Source organism: Protopterus annectens, chromosome 17.part0 (assembly GCF_019279795.1).
Source record: "Protopterus annectens isolate FY-2018-M chromosome 17.part0, PAN1.0, whole genome shotgun sequence".
In the NCBI taxonomy this organism is placed as follows: domain Eukaryota; kingdom Metazoa; phylum Chordata; order Ceratodontiformes; family Protopteridae; genus Protopterus; species Protopterus annectens.
Genome location: NC_056751.1, coordinates 60,335,552 through 60,358,366, shown reverse-complemented (window position 1 = coordinate 60,358,366; position 22,815 = coordinate 60,335,552). Strand labels below are relative to the sequence as shown.

At 42.5% G+C, this 22,815-nt stretch overlaps 1 protein-coding gene across 1 annotated transcript in view; it reads left to right on the top strand.

The window, feature by feature from the left end:
- The window catches only part of GSR (glutathione-disulfide reductase), a 300,254-nt gene extending 286,149 nt beyond the window's left edge, over positions 1 to 14,105 (top strand). Inside the window, exon 13 of the mRNA XM_044059619.1 lies at positions 12,522 to 14,105. Within this exon, the coding sequence (XP_043915554.1) occupies positions 12,522 to 12,671 (150 nt within the window). The 3' untranslated portion in view covers positions 12,672 to 14,105. The remainder of the gene's footprint in view (positions 1 to 12,521) is intronic.
- The last annotated feature ends 8,710 nt before the right edge of the window (positions 14,106 to 22,815 follow it).

The following is a 22,815-nucleotide window of genomic DNA, read 5'->3' as shown; positions in this document are numbered from 1 at the left end:
GGCCGGTGTTGTAGTTTGTATTCCTTGACATGCATGCACCTGCCATTACCCAAATCCTGCTGGCATGTCTCACAGTCACATTCAATAGGGGGGGGTATATACAGCAATGAGCCTACCTGCCTCTCTCAGTCCATTATGGTTAAGTTGGTTTCAGCTGCTCACTTCCACCTTCCCCATTTGGTTCCGGCAGCACCCTGGTTGCTAAATGACCTTAGGACATCTGGGTTACAATCAGAGTTTCATTTTTCAATACCATTGAACTGACTGAGTGCTTGTCTGGTTTGGCAGGAAGTTGTACACATCTGTGATGTTAGAGATCACAGCAGTAAGTGGCCAGATTCACATATTCCAGGATCAGGAAGCTATGTTAAGGTACATTGAAGATATGGGCAAAGACATTAATGGTGTCGCTTGTAGCTACAATCACAAATAATCTCAGACTGCTTCCAGGATTAAAAAAGTATGCCAGTAAGTGTGGCCATGATACAGTGGATGCCTGTACAAGAGCCACAGCCACAGTTACAGTAATTAGAAGACACGTGTCTTAGGATTCAGCCCCCTGTCAAAATATGTAAAGAGTTAACTGCTGGATGCCCCTAAACTGTTGAATACCCCCTAAACACTGAGAAACTCTTTGTCCCTACCAAAGAAGTACCAAGTTAAACTATGCAGTCTCTTGAATTACTTTTATATCCCCCTTCATCAGACTGTTTTAGACTTTACCTCATGAAACAGTGGCCATTTTACAAGAAACAGTCAAGGGCAAACCAGTATAAACAAAAAAGATAATATTAAAAGGAATAACAGGCAGGGAAGTATAAAAAGGTCAAAGCCTAACATTAACAAGGCTTCTTTCAACACTAACAATTCCCATTTTGGACTACTTTATCGTCCTTTTTCCCCATCACTTTCCTCCAAATCTCCTCATTCGAAAAATGTCTTATTACTGGGAAAACTGGTTCATCCTGCCCTCAGACCAGTGGGTAAGAAACAGACTGAAACTTCAGCTTATAGCATAGAATTGCAAAAGTTTGCTCCTGTTTTCCCATTTATGTTTGGCCCTAGTCCCACTCTGACCATTGAGTCCTCCTCCAGCCATTCCACTGACCCAGTGCCATTCCAAATGAAGACTTTGTTAAAGGCAGCTCTAAACAATAAAACCAGCATGGTGGTGTCACTTCCATAAGATATAGTATTGATTATGATCCCGTTCCTTTAAAGGGTTTCACAGAAGGCCCATCTGACAGACATTAATTGTTTTGTAAGGCATGTAATAATGTCAGCATCCATCATAATGCAAAGCTCCATATGAGAAAAATCCAGTGGTATGCCGAGAGTTTATGGTATCTGCACACTCATTACCAGAAAATAGATGTTCCCCTCATCCTCTACATCAAGAAAGAGCTTTGTTTGTGAACAGTACAGGTCAGTCCCATCTCAGGCCCCTCCTTTATGTTTCCAGCTATTACATAGATTTCAGCCAAAGATGTCTTAGGCTTTATGCAGGGGACCAACATTCTCTATCTCAGAGTACCAAGCAAATGGTCCAGGAAGGTCAGAACAGTCATGTATATGTGAAAGGGATTATGGCCATCACATGTGTTGTCCACATCTTCAGGTCTTTTCTCAAGCCAGAAACCTTTTAGGTGACAGTAGATAATACAACTGTGATGTGATAAATCAACAAATAAGGAAAACCCTTTCTTACTCCTACTACACGGTAGAGATGCATCTTTGGGACACAGCCATCAGACTGGGTAATCAAATTCAAGCATGCTACGTATCCAGCAACAAGGATATAATAGCAGACCATCTGAACAGGTCATTGCAGAACTCACACAATAAAAGCTGGACAGCAGGGTCTTCTGTGACATCACAAGGAAATTGAGAATGCCAGGGATATATCTGTTTGCATCGCCAGAGAATCACCAACAGAAGAAGTTCTTTTCTTGACTCCCCTGCCAAGAAGCCTGGACAACCAATGCCATTTTCTTTCAGTGGAACCAAAGATGTTCTTCGTGTTTCACTGTTGCAGTCATCACATTTGGGTTATCTGCTTGCAGTAGCCCTTAGTCTGCTTGATTATCAAAGTCTTGGGTCCTGCGTCGGATGCTGTCTCATCTTCCATGATGTCAGGTAGTCAGGGGTATAAAGCATGCAGCCAATGCCATTACATCAGTCTTTCTTGCAGTGGAGTGCCCAAAGCAGAAGCAGTTTGCAAGTGCCAGGCGGCCGATTCCTGAAATTTTCGTTTTCGAGTTTCAAAATCGAAGTCTTCAACTAAGCTAAGTACCCCATTGGGGAACGTTTTTCTTGCTCTAAACCGATGTCAGTAAAAGTTAACAACTGTATTTCTTGAGGAAAGCAAATACCTCATAAAGATATTCATTCGTACTACATTCCTTGCCTAGGCCCAGACCACGATGTACCTCGCTGTCAGTTTTGTGCCTTATTCAAACCTCGAACTATTCATCGTTGGTTTATTTACGCTTCTAAATGTTTTGGTACTCAGTTCAATTATCCAGAAATGGCTTCAGTAAGCCACCCGACTACCGACATTCCGAAAAAACGCAAAGATAAAGACAGAGACAGACTGAATAGGTCCAAAGCTGCCGACGATGCTTCTCCTAAGCTAGTTGCCAGTTTGCCGGTACTCAGTGAGGTGCTTTTGCAGCCCCTGATACCAACTACTTCAGATTCGCAGGCCTCTACTGAGACCCATTCAGAGTCCAGTATGCTGTGAGATGCTTCTTCGACTATGGAACCTGCGGATGTCTCTTCCTTGGATGTGTCCGGAGCCGCTGTGCAGACACTGGCTTCTGAGGGTGTATTCAGGCCTACTGACTTGCATATTAAATCGATGCCATCTTCTACCTCAAGGCCTAAAACTCGATCCATGCCTAGAAAACCAACGCCCAGACCATATGGTCAGGCCCCTGTGCCTAAAAAACAAATGATAAGAATGGCTGAAGACCTTATTACTCTAATCAGGGGAAGCCACCCTTCCCCCTCTAAGAGACCTAGGACAAATTTTCCTTCTGATTCTTCTGATCAGGACTCTGAAATTTCTGTTTCCTCTTATGAACAGGATTTACCCTTATCTACCTATGAGGATTCTGATGCAGAGGACTCCATTCCCTCTGCTTCCCCTCCAGAGGATTTCTCTTTTGGTGAAACCTTGCATACTCCCAGCATTTTCGCTGGGAGAGCCAGGATTACTCTGACTCCAAAAAGAGGCTTAGGGATTTCTTACTCCTGCCCCAGCACAGGCCTTTGGCCATCCCTCCTGTACTGGACATTGTTGATGATGCCTTCTCAGAGTCTAGCCTGGCCCCTGACTCTTTACCTCCTGCTCCCAGAAAACCTGATAAATATTACAGGGTTCCTGACTCTCACAAGTTCCTCTTTAAAAATCCTACTGCAGATCCTGAGACTATTTCACAGGGACCCAAGGGCATTAAGGCTACTACTGCCAAAAATCCTACCCCCTCTGATAGAGATTCCAGGGCACTGGATAGATGGGGTAAGAAGGTATACACTTCTGCAACCTTGGCCATTAGGGACTTAAACTGCCAGTTTCATATGTTAAAGTATCAGCAGCATATTATTGGATTGCTTAAACAGGAAATTATGTTGATTCCTGACTGTGCTGAAAATAAAGATTTATAAGATTTAATGCATTCTGCTGAACAAGTTGGAAAACATACTTTGCAATATGGTTTTGATTCATTAGAGGCATCTTGCAGGGCTGCTGTCACTGGGTCTGTACTTAGAAGGCATGCTTGGCTTAAGGAGCAATCTTTGCCAGATCATGTTAAAGTTAAATTGCTGGATGCTCCCTTAAACCAAGACTGCCTGTTTGGCAACAAAGCAGAAGAAGTACTTAAAAAGATGGAGGAAAAAGCTAAATCTATGCAAACTGTTAAAGATTTCCTGCAAGTGCAGCCTCACAGATTTAGTAGGCATAGGTCCTCTAAGAACTGGTCCTTTCCTGTCTCTTCCAGGCCTTCTCAGTCCAAACCCAGAACCAGCAGAACACCCAAGCTTCAGTCCTAAGGTAGTCACAGGACTAGGCAGTGGGGGGCTCCCACTTCCAAAACACGAACTAGTAAGACTCCCCCCTATGGTAAACTGTCTCAATGACTTAACTTTAAACCTTCCAAGCCCTGCACAACTGACTGTTCCTTTAGGGGGAAAGATTGCCCTACAGGCAAAAAATTGGGAATTCATTACCCAGGACAAATGGGTTTTAAATATAATTTCCCAAGGAAACAGATTCCACTTCCACTCCTTACCAACCCCCAACGGTTGGCCAGATCTAGCCCCAAATCAGTGGGCAGAGGCTCAAAAGCAAGTTCTCTCTCTTTTAAGCATCAGGGCTATTCAGCCTGTCCCAGAAGAAGAATGGGGACAAGGTTTCTACTCAAGACTTTTTCTGGTTCCCAGAAAAGACAATTCCTGGTGTTCTATCCTGGACCTGTCTATCCTAAACACATTTTTGGTAATCCCAAAATTCAAGATGCTAACTCTTCATCATCTGCTTCCTATGCTAGGCAAAGATGCCTGGTTGGCAACACTGGATTTAAAGGAAGCCTACCTCCACATCCCAATAAGGGAATCTTGAAGAAGATACCTATGCTCCAAAGCAGGCTACATGCACTGTCCTTTGGCTTATCTACTGCACCCAGGGTATTCACAAAGTGCCTAGCTCCAGTCATTGCATTTTGCAGGCTAAGAAATATTCAAATATACCCATACCTGGATGATTGTCTAATTCAGGCAGAAAGACAGGACATACTATTAAATCATCTGGCATTTGTAAGGAAATTGTTAACTTCTCTGGGGTACACCATAAATGAAAAGAAATCACATTTTGTACCCTGCCAACAAATTGTATTCCTGGGAGCAAGCTTGAATACAACTTCCCAGATGGCCTACCTTACACCAGAGAAACAAGTTCATTTGACAACCTACTTCAAACTATTGGCCACAAAGACCCAGCTATCTGCAATGAAAATACTGCAAGCCCTGGGGTTCATGGCCTCCTGCATTCTACTAATTCCATATGCAAGACTGCATATGACGAAACTACAATGGTATCTAAAAACCCTATGGTGTCAACATTCTCAGGATCTAGAATCAATGATTCCTATCATACTTTGTCTACAGATAGAGTTCCTTTGGTCGGCAGAGGCCTGCCACCAGAACAAGGGACTGCCATTCACTCTACCCACTGCCACCCAAACCCTAACAACAGATGCATCATACTATGCATGGGGGGCTCACTTGGCAGGGAAAGTGCATTCAGGGCAAATGGAACCCAAGTCAAATGCACCTGCATATCAATCAAAAAGAAATGTTAGCTGTACAGAATGCTCTGACAGCCTTCAAGGAGCACATTCTTCCAGGACAATTATTGGTAAAGATGGACAACACCACTGTTATGTGGTACATAAACAAGCAGGGAGGGACCCACTCATATCATCTCTGCAGACTAGCCATGGCTCTGTGGAACGCAGCCTTGAGCTACCAAGTGCACCTACAGGCTCAATTCCTACCAGGAAAGCTAAATAAACTGTCAGATGACCTAAGCAGAAGTCTCATGGACCCATACAAGTGGAAACTGGAACCAAAGATATTCAACATGTTGAGAAACAAATGGGGGAGCCCAGAGATAGACCTGTTTGCCTCCCCCCAGAACTACCAATTGGACAAATTATGCACAAGGACTCCCCACAAACAAGCTTGGAAAGTGGATGCCCTGTCCTTCACCTGGAAAAACAGTTTATGCCATTCCCCCTCTGCTTCTCCTCTCCAAGGTACTACTAAAGATCAAACAGGACAAACCAAGGACAATACTGATTGTACCAGAATGGCCATGCCAACACTGGTACCCCCTCTTGCACAGTGTGTCACTGCTGGCATCATGGTACCTGCCTCAGACTCCTGCCCTGCTGTCCCAGCAGGAGGGCCAGATTCTGCACCCACAGCTTCAAACCCTGAACCTGGCAGCCTGGCTAATTACCTGATCTCTCTGTTATCATCCCTCAGTAAGCAAGTGATGGATGTCATTTTGGAGGCAAGGAGGCCTAGTACTAGAAAATCCTATGCTGAAAAATGGAAAAGATTCTGTTCCTGGAGCCAAACTCAGGGGATGGGCACAGCAGCGCCCAGTTTACCTCAGATTCTTCAATACTTAACTGAGATTCTTCACAAGGGCCTTTCCTTTTCCTCCATCAAAATTCATGCCTCAGCCATTTCAGCTCATTACAATACAGAACCACCCCTCTTCTCTCATCCACTGCTGAAGCAGTTCCTCAGAATGGCCAAAAACTTAAGGCCACCCAGAAGAGCCCCTACTCCAGCCTGGGACCTTAACTTTGTACTGGAAAAGCTCACTTTACCTTCCTTTGAGCCAGCTGCAAATGCAGAGTTAAAATTCCTTTCTTGGAAAACAGCCTTCCTTCTAGCCATCACTTCAGCAAGAAGGGTGTCTGAATTACAAGCTCTCATGGCAGTGGAGCGTTTCATCATCTATCATGCTAACAGGGAGTCCCTCAGGACCAATCCCTCCTTTATACCCAAGGTGGTATCCAGTGTGGCCCTTAATCAGTCCATTCATTTGCCAACCTTCTTTTCTAATCCACAGAACAAAGTGGAACTAATACTGCACTCCTTGGATGTGCACAGACAACTTAGATGTGCACAGACAACTTAGATTTTACTTGGACAGGACTAAACCTCTCAGGAAATCTGAACAGCTGCTGGTTGCATTTGATGCAGGGGCAGAGGGGAATGCCATTTCAAAGCAAACCATTTCTAAGTGGATAGCCCACTGCATTCATTTCTGCTATAAGCACCATGGAAAACCTACCCCACAGGGGATAAGACCACATTCAACCAGGGCTGCATCTGACTCTACAGCCTTTCTCAGAGGTGTCCCTTACTAGGGACATCCTAGAAGCTGCTACCTGGAGTTCTGTACCATGTCTTCACCAAACATTACCACTTGTCAATTTTTTCTAAATCCAGAGCTGGCTTTGCCACTGCAGTCTTGCAGGGCCTTATAGCGGGTCCTAATGCTATCTTATTACCTCCTCCCATCCTTTGGGAATCTACCGAAATGTGATGACTACAACAGTGAAACACATAGAACATAGTACAGTTGTGTACACTTACTATAAATGTAGATGTTTGAGTGTATTCACTGTTGCAGTCCTGGTTACCCTCCCTCCAGCCCCCTGACTTCTATGGACTATACCTCTATTCCTGTTTGCTATGCTTAAAGCTTTTTGGTGTATTTGCTTTTTTGTTAGAGGTGTAGCCTTGTATATAATTGCTTCCCATTATGGGGGCACCTGTCATCTGGGGCAAAAAAAACTGATGTAATAACGTCGGCTGCATGCTATATACCCCTGACTACCTGACGTCATGGAAGATGAGACAGCATCAGACGGCGGACCCAAGACTTTGATAATCAGGCCAACTGAGGGCTACTGCAAGCAGATAATCCAAATGTGATGACTGCAACAGTGAATACACTCGAACATCTACATTTATGGTAAGTGTACACAACTGTACTTTTCCTTTATGGCCCACAGCACCCATTCCTCTAATTCCAAGAGTTCTGTTGAAGCCAAGACAAGAGTAGGCAATGGTCATTCTTCCGGCCAGTTCAGATGATCCAGGAGGATCCCTTAACCTTCCATTTCTGCTATATTCAACTAACCATCAAGAAGAATCTTTTAATTCACCCTAGTCTCAAAAGTTTGAGACTCAATGCACAAATGATTTCAGGCTACTGTCTGATAATCTTTTGTACTTGTAGAGGTCTTTGACATTTTATAGAGGAGACATAACACTAGAAAGTCATACCTGGCCAAATGGTACTGTGGTACAGTAAAAGTTATGGAGATCTAGCAACCTTTTCAATTTTTTTCATGCTGTGATATCTGTCTGTACTGTTTAATTAAGGCTTTGCCTTTGCTTCCATCAAGATGCATCTCTCTGCCATTTCAGCTTGCCTTCCTAAGGATGTTCTAGTGATTACTGAATCTGTCAGCCTTTTCCTAGTGGTACCATTCACCTATGAACTAGACAACCTAGTCTTTCATGGTACTTGAACTTTGTTATCAAAATGTACATTTCTGTTGCTCTAACGTTCATCCTGGAAACCTTTTTCCTTGCGGCTATCACCTCTTCTAGGTTTTCTGTGCTTCAAGCTCTAATGTGTAAAGAGAATTATACAGTGTTTCACAAGGACATAATGACACTTCAAATCACCTCCTCCTTTTTGCCTCTAAGTTCAACTGCCTGTGGTTCATCCCAACCTTCAGAACAACGAGAGAGGGTCTTGGATACCATGGATGTTCACAAACAGAGGAGATATTACACAAATAGGACTAAAGGCTTTAGACTAAGTTTTCAGATTTTTGCCACCTTTTTATTTGGATAATAAGATTGAACTGCATTCAAAGAGACTTTTTACAAACCATTAGTAAGATGCACAGTCCTCTGTTTCAGCCATCATACCAAAACTCTAGCTGGCCAGATCAAGGCTTACTTCATTATGATAGCTGCCATAACTGCAGCTTTCCTCAAAAATATTTCTGCTTAAAATACTTGAGAGACAGACATGTGGACTGTTATCCACACATTATTAAAGTATTACAAGCTAGACATTCAGTTTAGAAGTAGATCTAGTTTTGCCTCTGTTGCCCTGGATGGCATGCTGTAGCTCTTAGCCATGTCTAGAATCAAGGATCTTATCAGTTCTTTTGTAATCTCCCGTACATTATGAATACACTGCAGCAGTGATCCTTATGGCAAACATAGACTAGTTGTGTGAAGATGTTCATCATAAACATCAATGTTCAAGTAATAGGACTGGATCTTTGCTGCATTTGCTGCAGTAGGAAGTCCTACTGTCTTGCCAATATTCCTGTCTCTCTAAATATACAGACATATATTTATCATTCCGTGGGAAAACAATTCCCTGTCCATCCACCAGCTCTTGCCCAGTGGCTTCCTTTCCTTTGTTCAGTTGACTCATGTGTTCCTCTCTTGGTGAGGCAAGAGCCAGCTGCATTTCAGACAAGGCAAAAGCTCTGCAACACATGTATTCCCTGGCTGAAGAACCAAATCAGCCCACTTGCTTCACTGGAGAGGCAAAAGCTGGGCAGGAAGGAGATGGCCAGATTGTTGTACCCAATGGACACACTTCCGCTCCTCTTGGAGCTCCCATTTCACACAATGGCTGACTTGAACTCCACTAGTGCTGCTGACCAGGTGGAGCATGTGTACCTTCTCAAGCATTCTAATCCCCGTTCCCTAGGCTGAGTGTACTTTACTGGTGCAAGCTCTGAACTCTCTAGGTGAAACACTTAGTTCCCCTTGAAGGTGTCGTCAAAGCAATAAGCCACCACCTCCCTCTCACCAGGATGGGACAGTCAACAGCAGCTACTCACTCCTATACCCCAATTCCTGCTGTGATTACTCTCCTAAATGAGCAAGGGTCATCTGGTTCACAATCAGGACTTTTTGTCTCTCTTCACCGTGAGAGTGGGTAATGGAAAAGCATTTTTTGAGAGGTTACTCCAAGACATCAGACCCTGCATAAGTACTTTGTGTGCATATTCAGCTTTGGCTTAGTGTGTCCCATACTTGCATGTCTATTATGGTAGAGGGGTATTTAGCCTTATAATTCTAGATAATGTGGCTTGCCCCTTTCTGCCTAATGTGTTATTTTATGAAACCTAGACAAACTAATAGATGCTGGTGATGGGGATGGACTTTTTGGAGTTTTTATGTTATAGAACCCTTCTCTATCTCTCTCTGACTGTAACAAGGGGTTCGCAGATATGTGTTAGTGGGTTTTTGCACAAAAAAATCCCAGAAGATTGTGTGTTTTTACCATCCCCTTTATGGCCTAGTTTGTAGCTGATGTTGATGTGAAGAGGTGACTTTGCACCACTCTGGGGATGGAAGACTGATGCCAACTAGTGATAATTCTCATAAATTATCTACGGCAACAATCCTATTATTCAGACAGCTATGGTAAAAGTGAGCATACCACAACATTTTCTGTCTCTTAGTGTTGTTTTCCTTTCAGTTTCTTTCTCACATATCCCATTTTTACTTTTGCTGTGGGCAAAGCTATTGTCATAAGAGCAGTTCACCATAGAAAAGTTTCTACATCTTGCCTCAGAGGTTGGGTTTCTTGTGGAAAACTGTACCACTAACACCACATATGCTGCAGCCTGGGATATGTCTTCTGGCATCTGCCTCCATAAGGCAGTCTGGCTTTCTCAGTACATTCTTTGTAAGAACCTGAATCACTTCTTGTAGTGGAAGTCCTCTTTGCTAATCTTGTTGAGGAGAACATTGAGGAGCTGTAAAAATGATGGAAAACTGTATCCATAGCACAGAATATGTATTTCTCCCTACTTGTGTTCCGAAACCAGATCAGATATTCCAAAAGAGAAGAGCCTTGTGGTACCACTGCAAGCTACCTAAGTGCCATGCTGTCCTTCCAGCTGTGATTCTTCTGCCATATCTCTTAAAAAGAATTTGGGTACCAAGCTGGCTCCTTAGCAGTTCTGACTATCCTCTTGGGTTTTACACAGGCTTCCTGGTGGGAGACTGATTTCTCTAGGTTTGCCAGCTGTAGAGAACTGATGCCATCCAAAAACTATTCCTTAGCAAAAGACATTGCTCAACACATCTTTTTCAAACCAGTGCCACTCTAACATGCTTCGTGAAGTTTTAATAGCCAGTACCTACTGTGCACAATATAGGGTTACTTGCCATAGTCATATATTTATTTCTAGCAAAGCCCTTTGACTCATTGATCATGACGTCATCATTAACAGGCTAATAATGCTGAATGTCAGCACATTTGTAGAGGAGTGGATTAGAGAGTGATTGGAGTAGCACTGTTATGTCATAATTCAGATTATGTTACAATGGAATGGGAAGTTCCTCAAGGACTGGTTATCATACCTATATTCAGTTTTTTTTTTGTTTTTTTCATTCCTTCCCGCATCTCAGAAAAATTGTTGACTTGCCAAATGTGCTGATGACACTAAGACTGGTGCTGAGGGCTTTTCAAAACAAGATGTTACTACACTGAATAGTTACTGTAATCATATGTACTCATTTAATGAGCAAGGGCTTGAAGTCAGCATACAGAAGTGTAAAGTTACTTATACAGGCAGTTGTACTAAAAATATGGTGATAACGCTTAACAATTCTAGTGCTGAAGTGACTAAACAACTAGGGGAGCTGGAGGTCTGGATTCCCAGTAACTTGAGCTTCAAAGAACTTGCTACATTAGCAGATAGTAAAGCAATGTCTATGCTTGGGCTTTATTGTTAAAACCATGCCCTTCACATACACTTTGTCATGCTTACTAGATCATTGCAAGCAGAACCATAGCTAGGTATTCATGAGGACCAAAAGAAAAAAAGGTCTTGTTGGACTTGAGGACTAAAGAGTTAAAAAAAAAAACGCTCCTCTTCTTTTAAGTCTGTAACAAATCACATGCTACAAATGTATCAATCAGTTTGCTGCAGCTGAATGTTACACATGAAGTGTTGAAGTGTTTCAGCATTTCAGCACTGACCACAAACGCAGTATTGGCATTCATTTCTGAATGCCAGCACTGTACTTATTGCAGAGTGGCATCTTTCAGTTGCATCCCATTAACACCTTGCACTAGAGTGGCTGCCACTTTCACTTATATCTAGCTACATGTCTGATTATCAGACCTTTATTACAGTGCATTTCAGGATTCTGCTGCTACATAAAAAACATGGCTTTACAGCTGTTCAAAACCTGGTACAAAGTAAATTTTACAAAATAGATTCCTGCTTGTAGTGAAATAGATGTATCCAGGCTTCAGTATTTACAGTGGTTTAGTATGTGTTAGCAGTATATAACTGGAAGGTTATGCCTTGCCTGTAAGGCCCTTAACTGTGAAATAAGTGTAATCATGAGATTAGAAGTCTATACGTCTTCAAAAACTACTAAAAATAATCGATTCCTGTTTGGTGTTCACTAAGTAGAACACGTTTGTTCAACAGGTTTATATCACAGTTTATTCCTTCTCTTTGGAAACATTTTACATTAAGAAGTGGCCTATATTAAAACTCTTAAAAATGGATTACATTCCTTGGTTGGTTAGATGTTTTATGATTCAAGGGTATTGGAGTCAGTGTTCCATGATGGCACATGGGCCTGAACAGAGGGCCCTCACAGAAGTATAAATTAGTCATATGTGGGCCGAACATAATATTTTTACTTAAATTATTCCACTGTAACAACTTGGATGTTGCATTTTTGTTGCTTTCTTTAGTGCAAGTGGTACTTTTACCATATCCAGTTGTTTTATACTCTTGATTCTTTTATAGAAGAAGAAGCATGCTGACTGATTCGTACTATTCATGTGAGCTAAGTTATGTTAAATGCTTAAAATGTGCGTTATTATTTCTCTGCCTCTGATATAACTGTCTTTTTTCTAGGTGGTGGGATTGCACATGCAAGGAATAGGGTGCGATGAAATGCTTCAAGGGTTTGCTGTTGCAGTCAAAATGGGAGCAACTAAAGCAGATTTTGACAATACTGTTGCCATTCACCCTACTTCGGCAGAAGAGCTGGTTACTCTGCGTTAGGCCAGTGGTATTTCTGCACCCTATCAGAAAGTGGAGCAAACAGAACACAGAAGATGCAGCTTCAGCTGAAATAACCTTCAAAGAGAGCTTTATTATCACATCTGTGAATCACCAAGCCTTGTAAATGACTGTAGTTAAGGCCTGGCAAACTGGAAGTTCTCAAAAAAAGTTTTTAATGCAACTTCACTTTTCATGAAATTCAAGTGCAATGGAATTCACCCAACAAGCACATATAAAAATCTTTGGTAAACTATCCAGAACAGCTATAGACATAATTATGTATAATGGTTAGAATTTTAATTTTTTCTGATAAAAGAGTACAATCACAATGAATTCCATAATTCAGCATTGAGAGTTCCTGACATGTATATATGGAAACAAAATCAAATATGGTTACACAAGAACTGCTTTTTTTAAAAAAATTAATTTGTCCTGTAAGGTTTGGGAAAGTTTTCTTTGGCATTCCATTCAGTTGTTCTTGTGACTCAAATCAATTTAGCCTTAAATAAGTGATGAAAATATGCTTTAGAGAAGCATCTTGCATAGGCATTATAAATGCTTATTGAATAGATGGAATTAAGATAGTATTTTAAGTGTTATATTTAACAGAACTGTACATCTGAAAGATGGTAAGGGTTAAAAATGGTTTCTCACTGGCAGACTACCAGGTACTTCAATGTACGCGCGCACACGCACACGTATATATCATAATAATAGTAAAACATTTCCTAGCTGTAAATCTGCTAATGGGTATGACTGAAAGGGGGTCTGAGTAAAATTTGGAGCAGCTGTAATGCCTCGTAGTTAATTAGTCGTGAGTAAGCTGCTTTATGCAACTCTGCAATTAAATAGCTAATAAATAAATGCATTTTTTCTTTACTTTCTACAGGCAAGGCAAGTCTGTTTGCTACTCAATGATCATAGATCACTGTAGAAAAAAAAGTGCCTGTGCCCAGTGAACCTTTTGCAGTTAAAAAAAATTGCAGCTGCATGGACGTTATAGAGGTAATGTGTAGCTCAGAGTTGTTCCAAGTTGTATTGCACTGCAGTCACTTCAAAAAAAATGGCCAATGGTCACCAGTGGTATTTTATAAGAGAGAAATATTTTTTTAGAAGTATTTTGTTCTTCATAAAAATGTTTGTAGATCTCTTTTCCGATAGGAAAGAAATCCTGTGTTTATTTTCAGTTTATAGCTCCTCAGATCTCTGAAAAAAGTTATTTCAGTTAGTGGTTGCTAAAACATTTGCTCAGAGCTTTAGGCTCTAATTTTTATATTTTCATATGATTTTTCTGGTTTTCATATTCTCGAAAGATGCAAGACCACATATTCTGTATGTATATATATTGGTCTAATGACTGTCTCATTATAATGAATATTTAAGAAAAGTACTTTTTCATGTCATGGTGTACAATTAAAACTCTGTCTAAAACAACATTATAGCTGTGTTTTATTCTCTCGAGTTTTGTTTAAAATATAAATTTGGAATTAGTTACTACCAGAACAATGGTGACCTTGAACCAGCAGTGAAAATATGCTGTGGAGGTTAAATAAAACTTGCTGTTGTTGACAAGACTGTCTTGGATTACTCTGCTTGCAGTGATATCTCACAGTGGCAGATGTTCATTGTGTTACACTGCTGCAGTCATTACACTTGGATTATCCTGCCGTCAGGCGGTTCCCCAGTCAGCCTGCGTTCCAAAGTCTTGGTCCGGCGTCGGTTGCTGTCATCTCCTCCCTGATGTCAGTGCGTCAGGGGTATGTAAGATGCAGATGACGCCATTTTCTTCAGTCTTTCTTGCCGTGTGGTGCCCGAAGCAAAAGCAGTTCGCAAGTGCCGGTCGGCCGTCTGAGATTTTCATTCTGAATCCAGAACCGAAGTCTTCTACAAAGCTAAGTACCCCGTTAGGGAAACTTTTTCTTGACTCAGACCGATGTCAGTAAAAGTTAATAACTGTATTTCTTGTGGGAAGCAAATACCTCATAAGGATTTCCATTCCTATTGTATCCCATGCCTAGGCCCAGACCACGACGTCACTGGTTGTCGGTTTTGTGCTAGGTTTAACAAGCGCACTATTAAACGTCGGTTTGATTTTGCCCGGCATTATTTTGGTAGAAAATTCAATTATACCATGCCGTCGGAACTTCCAATGACCGGAATACACAAAAAACGCAAAGACAAGGATAGGCATCCGAGGCCCAAAACTGACGACGAAGCCTCTTCTAGGCCAGTCGCCGGTTCTCCGGTTTTCAGCAAGGCACCTTCGCAGCCCCTGATGACTGCTTCTGTAGAACCACAGGCCACCTCTGACTCCCATGTGGAGATGGCTGGGTCTTCAGACGCACAAGTTATTCAGCCTACCGAGACTAACCTTTCAGAGGGATCTGGAGTAGCTGAGCAACCCACAGCTTCAGAGGGTGCCTTCAGACCTACTCAGTTAAGCATTAAACCCTCAGCTAAGTCTAAGCCTCCTTTAAAATCAAATAAACAAATACAGCATTCTCCAGGACAGGCCTCCATGCCTAAGAAATAAATGCTCAAAACGGCCGAAGACCTAATCACTCTGATCAGGGGGTCCCATCCCCCTCCTGATAAAAGGCCTAGACAGGATGCAGACTATGACTCCTCCGACCAGGTGTCCATCTCTTTTGATTCATCCTCAGACCTCGGATACTCTTTACCCCCTTATGAGGATTCTGATGCTGAGGAATCAATTCCATCAGCCTCACCGCCTGAGGACTACTCCTTTGGGGAAACCCTACATACCATGAGGGAGCATTTCCACTGGGAAGGCCAGGATTACTCAGAATCCAAGAAAAGGCTCAGAGACTTCCTTTTATTACCTCAACACAGACCCCTTGCTATTCCGCCAGTGTTAGATATTATGGATGATGTGTATACTGAATCCAGCTTAAATCCTGATTCCTTACCTCCAGCCCCTGTTAAACCTGACAGATACTACAGTGTCCCTGACTCACATAAATTTCTGTATAAAAGCCCTGTAGCTGACCCTGAAACTATTTCTCAGGGACCCAAAGGAGTTAAGGCCTCATCAGCCAAGAATCCAGTTCCCTCTGACAGAGATTCCAGAGCATTAGACAGATGGGGAAAGAAAGTATATATGTCTGCAACTTTAGCAATGAGAGCCTTAAATTGCCAGTTTCACATGCTAAAATATCAGCAATTTTTACTGTCTCAGTTAAAACAAAAAAATGCTTCCAGAATCAGATCCTCCTAATTTTAAAGAAATGCAGGATTTATTGCATGCAGCTGAACAAGTGGGAAAGCATACTTTGCAATGTGGTTTTGATTCTCTAGAGGCCTCCTACAGAGCAGCAGTTACAGGCTCTGTCATTAGAAGACATGCTTGGTTAAAAGAACACACGTTACCAGATCATGTTAAAGCAAAATTATTGGATGCACCTTTGCAGCAGGATGTGTTATTTGGAGTTAAGGCAGAAGAGGTATTAAAGAAAATGGAGGATAAGGCAAAATCTATGCAAACGATGAAGGATTTCTTACAGGTTCAGCCTCCTAGATTTAGCAGAAACTGGCCAGCTAAGAATTGGTTACAGACAGACCTCAAAGGGGAAGATACAGACGTCCAAGAGGTAGAGGTCAAACACAAGGTCCTTACAGGCCTCGACAATGGGTTGCATCAGGCCAGAAAGAAGGGGAAGACAGGCCCCAACCATATAAAAAGCAGCTCCAATGATTTCCCACTACAGCTGCCAAACAAATCCTTCTTGGCAGCCCCCTTGGGAGGAAAACTGGCACTCTTCTACCACAATTGGCAAATGATCACCAAAGACAAATGGGTTCTCAACATTGTATTTCAAGGTTAAAGGTTCCACTTTCACACTCTGCCAAGTTTAAAAGGAATGCCAAATCTACCAACAAATCAATGGGCAGAGGCTCAAAAACAAATTACAGCACTCATGGATATGAGAGCTATTCAAAAGGTACCATCACAGGAGCAAGGACAAGGATTTCACTCAAGACTCTTTCTGGTACCCAGAAAGGACAAAGCCTGGAGGCCCATTCTGGATCTTTCTTCTCTAAACACTTACCTGGATGTTCCAAAATTCAAAATGTTGACACTACAGCAGCTTCTTCCCATGCTGGGCAAGAAAGCTTGGCTCGTGACTTTGGACCTCAAGGAGGCATACCTGCATGTCCCTATCAGACAAAACTGCAGAAGATACCTCAGATTCATAGCTGGTCCAATGCACTACCGATTCTCTGCACTGCCCTTTGGCTTATCTACTGCGCCCAGGGTCTTCACAAAGTGCCTGGCACCAGTAATTTCATTTTACAGACAGAAAGGAATTCAAATTTATTCGTACCCGGACGACTGCCTGATTCAAGCAGAGAGCAAGGACATTCTTCTAAAGCATGTGGCGTTTGTGAAAAAGTTATTAAGTTGCCTGGGGTACACAGTAAACGAAAAGAAATCAAAACTAGTGCCCTCACAAGAGATTATATTCCTGGGTGCCAGCTTGAACACAACGGCCCAGATGGCTTATCTCATGCCAGACAAGCAAGGACAACTTACTCAATACTTTCAGTTGATGGCAACAAAGACCCAACTCCCTGCAAGAAAAATTCTGCAGACCTTGGGTTACATGGCATCCTGCATACTACTAATTCCATATGCCAGACTGCATATGAGGAAACTACAATGGTACCTAAAGAATGTATGGTCTCAACACTGTCAAAGTTTGGAAACAGTTATACCACTAATACCGTGCCTTCAACAGGAGTTTCAATGGTGGGCTCAAGCTTGTCACCTCAACAAGGGACAGCCTTTTACACAACCCACAGCCAGGCAAACACTGACAACAGATGCATCGGATTACGCCTGGGGAGCACACATGGTGGGCAAATGTATTCAGGGCACGTGGCCCACAGAACAAAGGCATCTTCACATCAATCAAAAAGAGATGCTAGCTGTACAAAATGCCCTTATAGCTTTCAAGGACCTGCTGCATCGGGGACAACTACTGCTAAAGGCAGACAACACCACAGTTAATGTGGTACATAAACAAGCAAGGGGGCACTCACTTCTACCCCCTGTGCAGACAAGCCATGACCTTGTGGAACACAGCTATAAACCTTCAAGTTCATCTGCAATCACAATTCCTGCCAGGAGAGAAAAACACACTGGCAGACGACTTAAGCAGAAACATCATGGATCCCCACGAATGGGAATTGAATCCACAAATATTCAGAATGATAACACAGAAATGGTGGAGCCCGGACATAGATCTGTTTGCATCCCCAATGAACTGGTCAGCTACAGAAAGTCTGCACAAGGAGTTGCCATCCACAAGCATGGAAAGTGGATGCCCTCTCATTCAGCTGGGAGAACCTACAAGTATACGCTTTCCCACCACTACCTCTCCTGCCAAAGGTACTCATAAAAGCCAGGCAAGAAGAGCCAAAGATGATCCTGATTGCACCAGACTGGCCTCACCAGCACTGGTATCCAATTTTAAGGAGCCTAGCACAAGAACCACCCTGGATTTTGCCTCAAATCCCACATCTGCTGACTCAGCACAACAATCAAATACTACACAGCCAGCTAAAGACCTTAAACCTAGCTGCATGGAAGATTCCCTAGTCAAGCAAGCAACGCCTCTCTCCAAAGCTGTTATGGATGTCATTCTGGAGACCAGAAGGCCTAGTACCAGGAAAGCCTATTCGGATAAATGGAAGAGATTCTGTGCCTGGAACCAAGCTCACAGCCTTGACCCTCTTGTCCCAACATTCCTCAGATACTACAATACTTAACTGAGATGCTGGATAAAGGCCTCTCCTTCTCATCCATCAAGATCCATGCCTCTGCCATCTCTGCTCACTACAACATGGATCCACCCATTTTCTCTAATCCTCTGTTAAAACAGTACCTCAGAGGGGCTAAAAACATAAGACCGCCCCGTAGAGCACCTACTCCAACTTGGGACCTCAACTTTGTTTTGGAAAAACTAACTTTACCTCCTTTTGAGCCAGCTAACACAGCAGAATTAAAATATATCACTTGGAAAACTGCTGTGCTTCTGGCAATAACATCAGCACGAAGAGTTTCAGAATTACAGGCATTAATGGCAGTGGAACCTTTCCTCATTTTCCACCAGGACAGGGTGTCTTTAAGAACTAACCCTACGTTTATGCCAAAGGTGGTTTCCAGTGTGGCTCTAAACCAAACTATTCACCTGCCAACTTTTTATCCTAAACCACAGAATAAAGGGGAGAGACTACTGCACTCTTTGGACATACACAGGCAGTTACACTTCTACTTGGACAAAACCAAAGCTTTCAGAAAATCTGAGCAATTGTTGGTAGCATATGCTGCAGGAGCACAAGGAAAAGCCATTTCAAAATGGATAGGACATTGTATACGGTTCTGCTACACATACCATGGAAAACCTGTACCTAGCAGCATTAGATCTCACTCCGCCAGGGCAACAGCCACTTCAACTGCTTACCTCAGGGGAGTACCTACCAAGGATATTTTGGAAGCAGCAACTTGGAGTTCTGTACATACCTTCACCAAGCATTACCATCTGCCTCTATACTCTAAATCCAGAGCTGGCTTTGCCACTGCAGTGCTGCAGGGCCTTATAGCCACCCCTGATGCCTTATAGAACCAGCCACCCAACCTCAGCTTTGGGATTCTACCCAAGTGTAATGGCTGCAGCAATGTAACACGATGAACATAGTATAGTTTTGTACCTACCATAAATGTAGATGTTCGAGTGTATACACTGCTGCAGTCCAGGTTACCCTCCCTCCTTCCCCTCTTACTGGCTGGTACGTACCTATGTCTCCTACCCTTACTACCTATGGGGAGTATTTGCTGGTAGCTGTAAGTTGTCTTTTGCTTTTCTTATGTATGTTTTATTAGCAATTGGAATTGCCTACCTATTTACAGGCACCTGATATCTGGGGCAAGAAAAACTGAAGAAAATGGCGTTGGCTGCATCTTATATACCCCTGTCGCACTGACGTCAGGGAGGAGGCGACAGCAACTGACGCCGGACCAAGACTTTGGAACTCAGGCCGACTGGGGAACCGCCTGACGGCAGGATAACCCAAGTGTAATGACTGCAGCAGTGTATACACTCGAACATCTGCATTTATGGTAGGTACAAAACTGTACTTTCATTAATGCATTGTTCAGCTTTGTTGGGAATTGTACAGTTTCACTATTTTCCATGAATTTACTTTGTCTTGAGAATGACACACAAGACATAACTTGGTGTATAGATGATTGTATTTGTCTGTAAGATAGCTTATGCCCAGTCCATCATGTATTTTCAAAAGGATCCCTGCACCATAAATGATTTAATGTATGAGTGTGGGTTTGATTTAGGTAAGAAGCACTCTTGTAAGAACCCAGAATGTATTAGATATTATATACATGCTGACAACTGAGTAAAGAATTTCATGTGTTCTCTCTGTGATGGCTCATTATTCAAAAAAACAGTATACTTGCAGTCCTACTACAGGGTTTGCTCAGGAGGTACAGATTCATTTTGTATATAGTAGCCTGCCAGTGTGTTGCCAAGTACTAGTAACCAGGGTTACATTCTCTCCTGATATGAATTGGACGATCCTGATTTTAAATTTTCTGTGCCATCTCCCACATCAGTTACATGTGGTACAATAAAAGTGTTCCAGTTTTACAAGGATTTCCCATTTAAGTGCAAGTCTCTGGCTCCCTGATGTGAATACATTTGTTTCATGGTACTTTGGGTCCTTATTAATCAGACATCGTACTTTCATAACCCTTTACAGCAGTGGATTTGACTAGAAAGGGAGTCTGGTTCATGAAAAACACTCTTTTTGGTAGCTACTGGTGCCAAAGCTGGTCAGTGCTGTGTACATAAGCTGCATTTGCTTACAGCACCTTGTACTTTTTTTGAAAAGATCAGAGGTCATTATTTGGGAGAATTACTTTTTGTAACTTCTTTCAGACTTGGTCAGCATCGCACATCAGCTAGATTTGAGAACAAAGCAATTGTGCAGATGCTTTCTTCAGTGAATGCTTTTAGAAAAATTATGGAAGGAAAGAATTCTGAAAAATATGATCATTGTATCTATTTGGTATTATCACAGAGATGGGCAGCTGAGTGGTAGTGTTTCTTTCTAGAATGCCTATTTCACATGTAGGAACTCATCCTATTTTGTTAGTTTTTCTTTATGTTAACTGAAAGAAATTATTTGATATGCTGTCTGCATTCCTTTTACACGTACATGTCTTCAAAGCAGTGTTAGTGTCATCAGTGTGTTTCAGAATTAAGTGTTACTTGCCAGCTTTATTTTATTTATTTAACATTTGTTAACTGGTTATGTAAGCTGGTCCATAGACAGATGTTCTTTGTGTTTCACTGTTGCAGTCATTATAATTGGGTTATCCTGCTGGCAGGCTACCTTCAGTCGGCCCGAACTCCAAGGCCTAGGTCCGGCGTTGGTTGCTGTCGCCTCTTCCCTGACGTCAGTGCACCAGGGGTATAAAAGATGCAGCCGACGCCATTTTCTTCAGTCTTTCTTGCCGTGCGGTGCCCGAAGCAGAAGCAGTTCGGAAGTGCCGGTCGGCCGACTCCTGAGATTTTCATGTTCGAAATTCAGATCTGAAGTCTTCATTAAAAGCTAAGTACCCCATTGGGGAAAACTTTTTTCTTGCTCCAGACCGATGTCAGAAAAAGTTAATAATTTTATTTCTTGTGGGAAGCAAATACCTCATAAGGACTTTCATTCTTACTGTATTCCTTGCCTAGGCCCTGACAATGACATTGCTAGTTGTCAGTTTTGTGCTATATTTAACCAACGCACTATTAAGTGTCGGTATGATTTTGCATTTCACTATTTTGGCAGAAAATTTAATTACACAATGCCGTCGGATAGCCATCTGACTACCGGAATTCACAAAAAAACGCAAAGAAAAAGAGAAGGACTGGCACCCAAGGTCCAAAACCGATGACGAGGTTTCCTCTAAGCCAGTCGCCGGTTCTCAGTGAGGCACATTCGCAGCCCCTGGCGCCCGCTACTTTGGAATCGCTGGCCGCTACAGACTCCCACGTGGAGTCGACTAGGCTGCTGGAAGCTCAAGGTATTGGACCTTCGGAGACAATTCCCTCAGATGGGTCTGGAGCAGCTGAGCAGGCATCGGCTTCTGAGGGTGTTTTCAGACCTACTCAATTATACATTAAATCAACTCCAGCTACAAAGGCAAAGACTAAAGCATCTTTAAAGACAAAAAACAAGTACAACAGCCTCATGGTCAGGCCTCCATGCCCAAAAAACAGATGCTCAAAGTGTCCGAAGACTTAATTACTTTGATCAGGGGTTCCCATCCCCCTCCTGATAAAAGGCCTAGGCAAGAGACAGAATATGAATCTTCAGATCAGGTTTCCATTTCATCTGATTCCTGTTCTGATCTGGAATACTCTCTTCCTCCCTATGAGGATTCTGATGCTGAAGAATCTATCCCTTCAGCCTCTCCTCCTGAGGATTACTCTTTTGGGGAAACCTTGCATACCATGACAGAACATTTCCACTGGGAGAGCCAAGATTATTCAGAATCTAAGAAAAGGCTCAGAGACTTCATTTTACTCCCACAACACTAGCTATTCCACCTGTTAGACATTGTAGATGATGTATTTTCAGAGTCTAGTCTGACCCCTGACTCCTTACCACCAGCTCCTGTTAAGCCGGACAGGTACTACAGGGTTCCTGACTCTCCTAAATTCCTTTTCAAAAAACCCTTTTGCTGACCCAGAAACTATCTCTCAGGGTCCCAAAGGGGTCAAGGCTTCCACTGCAAAAAACCCCTACCCCCTCTGACAGGGATTCTAGGGCTCTGGATAGATGGGGAAAAAAGATTTACACTACTGCTACCTTTGCTATAAGGGCTTTAAATTGTCAGTTTCATATGCTCAAATATCAGCAATATATTATGTCACTGCTTAAACAGAAAATGTTGATAAATTCTGAAGGTGCAGGAAGCAAAGAAATGCAGGATTTATTGCATGCAGCTGAGCAAGTTGGAAAGCATACTTTGCAATGTGGTTTTGATTATTTGGAGGCCTCCTGCAGGGCCTCTGTCACGGGTTCTGTCATTTAGAGGCATGCTTGGTTA